General features: G+C 57.0%; 2 protein-coding genes across 2 annotated transcripts in view; one reads left to right on the forward strand and one right to left on the reverse strand.

Moving 5' to 3' along the window:
* Positions 1-903: 903 nt before the first annotated feature.
* MARCKSL1 (MARCKS like 1) lies at positions 904-3,432 on the forward strand. The gene is made up of 2 exons (XM_027701361.1): positions 904-1,025; positions 2,033-3,432. The coding sequence occupies exons 1-2, from the start codon at positions 963-965 to the stop codon at positions 2,651-2,653; spliced, it is 684 nt and encodes a 227-aa protein (XP_027557162.1). The 5' UTR covers positions 904-962; the 3' UTR covers positions 2,654-3,432.
* Positions 3,433-3,722: 290 nt separating this feature from the next.
* LCK (LCK proto-oncogene, Src family tyrosine kinase) overlaps positions 3,723-5,755 on the reverse strand; it is a 22,555-nt gene continuing 20,522 nt past the window's right edge. The window contains exon 13 of the mRNA XM_027701319.1: positions 3,723-3,772. Coding sequence (XP_027557120.1) covers positions 3,723-3,772 — 50 coding nt within the window. The remainder of the gene's footprint in view (positions 3,773-5,755) is intronic.

Below are 5,755 nucleotides of genomic sequence, written 5' to 3' on the forward strand. Positions count from 1 at the left end.
ATTTTGGGAGCCCCCAGTGAGGCCCAGCTGTGCCTGAGTGCCATGGGAGTGAATCCCCCACTGGCGCTGCTGGAGATCCCTGGCAGCACAGGGACGCTGCAGGGCCCTCAGCAGAATCAGCATCCACTTGAGTTTAGTCCTATTTTCCTTTCTCCTGAGCTCTCCTATTCCGGGAAAGCAGAGAAGAGGAACACCCAGAGGGGGAAAAACCTCCCTGTGTGTGTGCCAGGGTGCTCGGTGGGGCAGGGAGCCGGGGTGTGACCCATTGCACAACCTGTCCCCACAGCAGGACCCTCGGGGAACTGCTGGGGCTGCGGTGAGAGGGACCCTGGGGGGAGCAAGACCCTGGGGGGAGCAGGACCCTGGGGGAAGTGGGACCCTGGGGGGAGCAGGACTCCGGAGTGAGCAGGATTGAGATGACCTGCACCATGGTGTTGTCCTGGAGGTGACAGGGAAGGGACAAGTGGCACCGTGGGACACTCCCAGGGTGATTGGGATGGGACGAGGAGCACCCCAGGGGTGCTGGGGATGGGGGGCACAGGCACCCAGGGGTGCTGGGGCTGCAGGCAGAGGCACCCCAAGGGTGTCAGGGATGGGGTGAGCAGCACCCCAGGGATGATGGGGCTTGGATAAGCACCCCCCATGCAGGGGAGAGGGGGTACTGGGCGGGGGGGGGGCTCCCCACCACCCCCACCCCCCGCCTCCCCTCACCCCACCGCGGCTGCCCCGAACCCCGGGGGTCGCACAGGAGGGACGGGGGGCTCGGCGGCCGCCAGAATCCCCCCGCCCTCCCCCGGTCCCCGGCGGGGCGGTGGCTCCATCGCGGTCCCCCCGCCCCCGGGGCGGGCTCGGCACCGTCCCGCCCCCGCCCCGCGCCTTATCAGCGGCGGGCGGGGGGCTCGCCCCACTCCCGCCCAGCGCAGCCGCCGCGGCGGGGCCGGCAGCACCCGACGGGCCGCACCATGGGCAGCCAGGGCTCCAAGGCGGCGGGCGGAGACCCCGACACCGCCAAGGCCAACGGGCAGGTGGGTACCGGGGGGGGCATCGCGGCGCCGGGACCCTCCCGCGCCCCGTCGGGGCGGGCGGGAGCAGCGGAACAAAGGCGGTGGCGGGGAGGAGGGGGCGGCGGTGATCCGGGAGGGCGGGTTGGTTCTTGTGCCTTCCGACGGGGGGGTTGTTCTACCGCCGGGAGGGACCCTCCTGCCCGGCGGGCACCGGGCGATGCGGCAGCGCCCGCGCCGCGCCCCGGGCTCCCCCCGGCACCGGGCGGGTCCCGTCCGCGCCGCGCCCCGGGACCGGGAGTGGAGCGCGGGCGCCGCCCGGTGGCAGCGGGATGGACCCCCCCCATCCACCCCCCTCCCACCGTGGATATCCCCCTGGTGCGACCCTTCTTCACCCAGGCTCGGTGCACCCCGTTTTCCTCGACTGAATTCCTCCACACCCCCCCCCGGGACCCCCTTTTTCGCCGGTTGGGTGCCCCCTCTCTCTGGCCGATGTTTCCGTTTCCACCGGCTGAAAGCCCCCCTTTTTCCTCGGCTATCCCCGTTTCCACCGTGTGAGAGCCCCCGTTTTCCTCGGCTGGGCACCCCCTCGGTGCCCAGTGCGCTCCTTTTCCCCGGCTGGGAGCCCCCCCCTCTGTGCCCGGTGTTTCCCGTTTCCACCGGCTGAAAACCCCTCTTTTTCCCGTCTGGATGCCCCCCCGGTGCCAGGTGCATCCCTTTTTCCCGACTGGTTGCTCCCCAGTGCCCGGTGAGCCCCTTTTCCCCCATACGGGTGCCCCCCGCCCCATCCCCGATACACCCCCTTTCCCCGGATGGAAGCCCCCTCTGTCTGTGCCCGGTATTCCCGTTTCCACCGGCAGGAAAAACCCCCTTTTGCCCATCTGGATTCCCCCCCTACCACCACCCCGTTCCGTTTCGCCTCCCCTTTTTGGGGTTGGGGGCTTGGGGGTCGCGGTTTGGGGTCGCGGTTTGAGGTCGGGGTTTGGGGTCTAACGCGGAGCTGCTCCATCCATCTCCCCCCCTCCCCGCAGGAGAACGGCCACGTGATCTACAACGGGGACATGACGCCCAAGGTGGGGGTCGAGGTGTCCCCCCAGAACGGGAACGGCTCGGCTGAACCCCCCAAGGAGGAGAGCGAGGGCGAGCCGGGCGGGGGGGACGCCATCGAGCCCGCCCCCCCCGCCGACGGGGGGGACCCCAAACCCGAAGAAGGGGCCGCGGCCCCCAAGGACGCCCCCAAGAAGAAGAAGAAGTTCTCGTTCAAGAAATCCTTCAAGCTGAGCGGGATCTCCTTTCGGAAGAACAAGAAGGAAGCCGGGGACTCCTCTGGCTCCTCTCCCACGGAGGAGCAGGGCAAGGGCGAGGAGAGCCCCGCGGGGGGGGTGCAGCCCTCGGCCCCCCCCGAGGAGGGGTCGGCGGAGGAGCAGGGGGGCCCCGGGGAGGGCAGCGAGGGAGCTGAGCCCAAGGGGCAGGAGGGGGAAGCCGGCGGGAGCAAGGAGAAGAAGGAGGAGGAGGAGGAGAAAGAGAAGCAGCAGCAGCAGCAGGCGGGGGAGAGCCAAGGAGACACAGCCAAACCCGAGGAGCCCTCGAAAGCCGCGGGGGCCGAGCCCACAACAAGCCCCGCGGCGGCGGTGGAGCAGAAGGAAGAGTAGATTCCACTTGGCATCGTCCTCACTGGAGACTCTCACGCCGTCCTCTCCATCCTGGAACACCACGGACTCGCCCACACACCCCCCCCAAGCCCACCTAGAACTGACACCACTCCCCAGACCCCACACGCCCCCCTCGAGGTATCTCCTCCTTTTCCCCCCCCCTCCCCTCCTTTTTTCCCCCCCTGGTAGAAAAAAGCTGGTTTGGATTCCCACACCACTGCCACCACTTGGAGTAGTTTTACCTGAATCCTTTTAAAAAAAAAAAACTGGGGGAGGAAGATTGTTATCCTGGACATTCACTGGAGTTTTACAGTTTGTAAGAAAAAACAGATCCCACGTCCTGCTCTGGATCTCTGCGGCCTCCAGACTGTCCCTTCTCCTCCCAGCAGCTTTCCAAGCCCACTGACTGTTCAATGGATTTTAATTTTTTTTTCTTTTTTTTTTTTTTTTGTTGTTTTGTTCTTTATTTCTCAGTTTACATTCCTGGTTCTGACTTCATTTAAAGTATTTTGTGCTTTTTATAGAAATCGATGGTTTAAAAAGCTAATCTGGTTAGTTTTTTATAATGTCTTATATTGGCTTAAAACCATAAAAGCTTGTAAGTCCGCTGTGTTTAATTCTGCTTCTAAGGGATAACTTTTAGGGTGTGGGGTGGAGAGAGGGGGCCCTGCCAGCTGTATAATGTGAAGCAAAACGTTGTTTTCTCTGTAAATAATTTTTTTAATGGCCAAACCACTTGATTTGCAATTTTCTAACTTGTAAAAAAAAAAAAAAAAAAAGCAGGAAAAAAAAAAAGAAACCAAACCACAAAACAAACAAAAAAAAAAAGCTGTACGGGGCTTTCTTGTAACATTTGAAAGGAATAAATGGTGACCCCTTTATGGGAGAGCTCGAGTCCTTCTTGTCCTGGATGCCAGGGAAGGGCCAAGGGAAGATGGCAGTTGCTTATTTAGTTCAACAGCTGCTGCATTTAATCACTGCTCACACTTAATTGACTTGCAGCAGATGTAGAGCCACAGCCACAAAGGACTTTCCCACACCAGCCCTGTCCCTACCCCCGGATTGCTGCTCAACTGGCTGCTGGGGACCTGTTTTTGTAGAGATCCAACCCGATTTTTCCTGGTGGTGTGGGGGGTGGGTGTTGAAAAATCCGGTATTTTTCTCGTAAGGAAGGTTTACTGGGAGAAATTCCCATTTTTGAGCGTGGTTTCTCTGATTTAAATTGGTTTTGTTGGTTTTTTTTTTAGTGGCTTTAGAGTAGGATTAGCTCCTCTCTGCTGAAAAGAGCACAAAAGGCGCGCGCTGGGAGCAAAGATTTCCTTAACAAAGGGAAATCCAAGGGCACAATGGTGCCTCTATCCCTTCTCCTGTCACCTGCACAGGGCTCGAGGTGGCTTTTCCCCGAGGAAAGGTGGCTTTTTTCCCCAAGGAGGAAGGAGCACAGCCTGGGGGAGCTGCTCCTGCCAGCCCCTCCATTTCATGGCCTGCTCCCAATTCCCATCCCAGCTCCCAATTCCCACCTGCTCCTGCTGTTTTGGCTGGCAAAGAAGATGGAGAAGAGCAAAAAAAAACCATTGTTTGCCCAACAGGCACCACCCTGGGAAGGGGTAAGGACCATCCGGGCTCCTCCCGAGCCTCGAGGTAGGTGGAAATGCCCCAAAACTCCTTGTTTTTTGTGCAGCACATCCCTCTGGGAAGCAAAAACAAGGGACCTGCTTCCCAAGGGAGCAGGGGAGTCATCCCTAGTCATGGAGGGGGGGTGGTGGTTGGAAACAAATGGGGTGTTTTGCCCCATTTTGAACCAGACCTGTCCTTTCTGAGCCTGCCCGGGGTCTGTCACATCCCGGTGCATCCGCCCGAGCTGCATCGTGGCAGCCATTTTAGGAATCCCTGGAAAAACAGAGGGACTGCGGATGCACTCGGCATCGGGGTGACAGGATTGGAGGGGGGCTTTTGTTCCAGGAGGGGAGGATTTGGTCCTGTGCTCCGGTGAAAGGGATAACGGGGTTCCCCCCGACGGGGGGGATGTTTGGGAAGTCAACCCTGCCCACACAAAGCTGCTTTTTTTTTTTTTTTAGCTGTAAAAAAACCAGCAGAGTTGGCTCCTGTGGCCATTTCAGGTGTGATCAGCTGCACAATTAACCTGCTCCTAATTAAATTAGAGAATTTTTGTTGGCTCCGACGCAAGGTAAAACCACTTCAGCTCATCCAAATGGTGAATTAAGTTCAGCCCTTCCCATCATTTATTATTCCTTTTCCAGACGAGCTTTGAGCATCACAAAGTGCTGCCAAGTCCAAACCCAATTAAGCAGCAGGGATGCTGCTGGAGGAGAACCCAGCTGGAATTTGGGAGAGACAGAAAAACCACCCCAGTGACCCTCGGTTGAAGCTGTGAGCAAATAATAAACCCCCCAAAAAACTGTGGTATTTTGAGTCACCTTTCCCAGAGAGAGGAGCCAGGGGGAGAATTTCAAGGCTGTTGTGGAAAATCCAAGGGAAAAGGAAAAAAACAAACACCCCCCCAAAAAAAACAAAACCAACCCCCCCCCCCAAAAAAAACCCCCCCAAAACAAAAGAAACAAAAAAAAACCACCAAAAAACCCCCAAAACAAAAACAAACAAAAAAACCCCCAAAACAAAAACAAACAAAAAACCCCCCACAACAAAAACAAAACAAAAAACAAAACCACAAAAAGAACCCCAAAAACAAACAAAAAAAACCCCCAAATAAACCCCCCAAACATTTACAAATTACACTAAAGCAGTTTTTCAGGGAAGAGGGAAAAAAAAGTAACAAAATCAGACATTTATAAAAGAAACTGATTTTTCACCGAGTAGATTCTAAACAAAACATTTTGGTGGATGGGATCAAACACCCCTCTTCCCAAATATTGTCACACCTGGAATTTTTTGTTGGGATCTGCGTTACATCCAGCTGTGGCTCTGAAAATGAACTGACCCTCCCCACCCACCAACGTGTCCCCTCTGAGCAGAAAGCAGGCCAGACTCACACCAACCATAGAAATGTACCAGTTTTTATTAAAAAGATTCTCAAAATTCAAAATAAACGCATCTTTAAAAAACCACAATATATTTCCCCTC

Source organism: Neopelma chrysocephalum, unplaced genomic scaffold, assembly GCF_003984885.1.
Source record: "Neopelma chrysocephalum unplaced genomic scaffold, ASM398488v2 Primary Assembly neopelma1_155, whole genome shotgun sequence".
Taxonomy (NCBI): domain Eukaryota; kingdom Metazoa; phylum Chordata; class Aves; order Passeriformes; family Pipridae; genus Neopelma; species Neopelma chrysocephalum.

Excerpts from the sequence above, each read along its gene's own strand:
- MARCKSL1 (XM_027701361.1), top strand. The coding sequence starts at position 963 with ATGGGCAGCCAGGGCTCCAAGGCGGCGGGCGGAGACCCCGACACCGCC. Across the intron at positions 1,026-2,032 it reads CCGCCAAGGCCAACGGGCAG|GAGAACGGCCACGTGATCTA; the intron begins GTGGGTACCGGG and ends CCCTCCCCGCAG.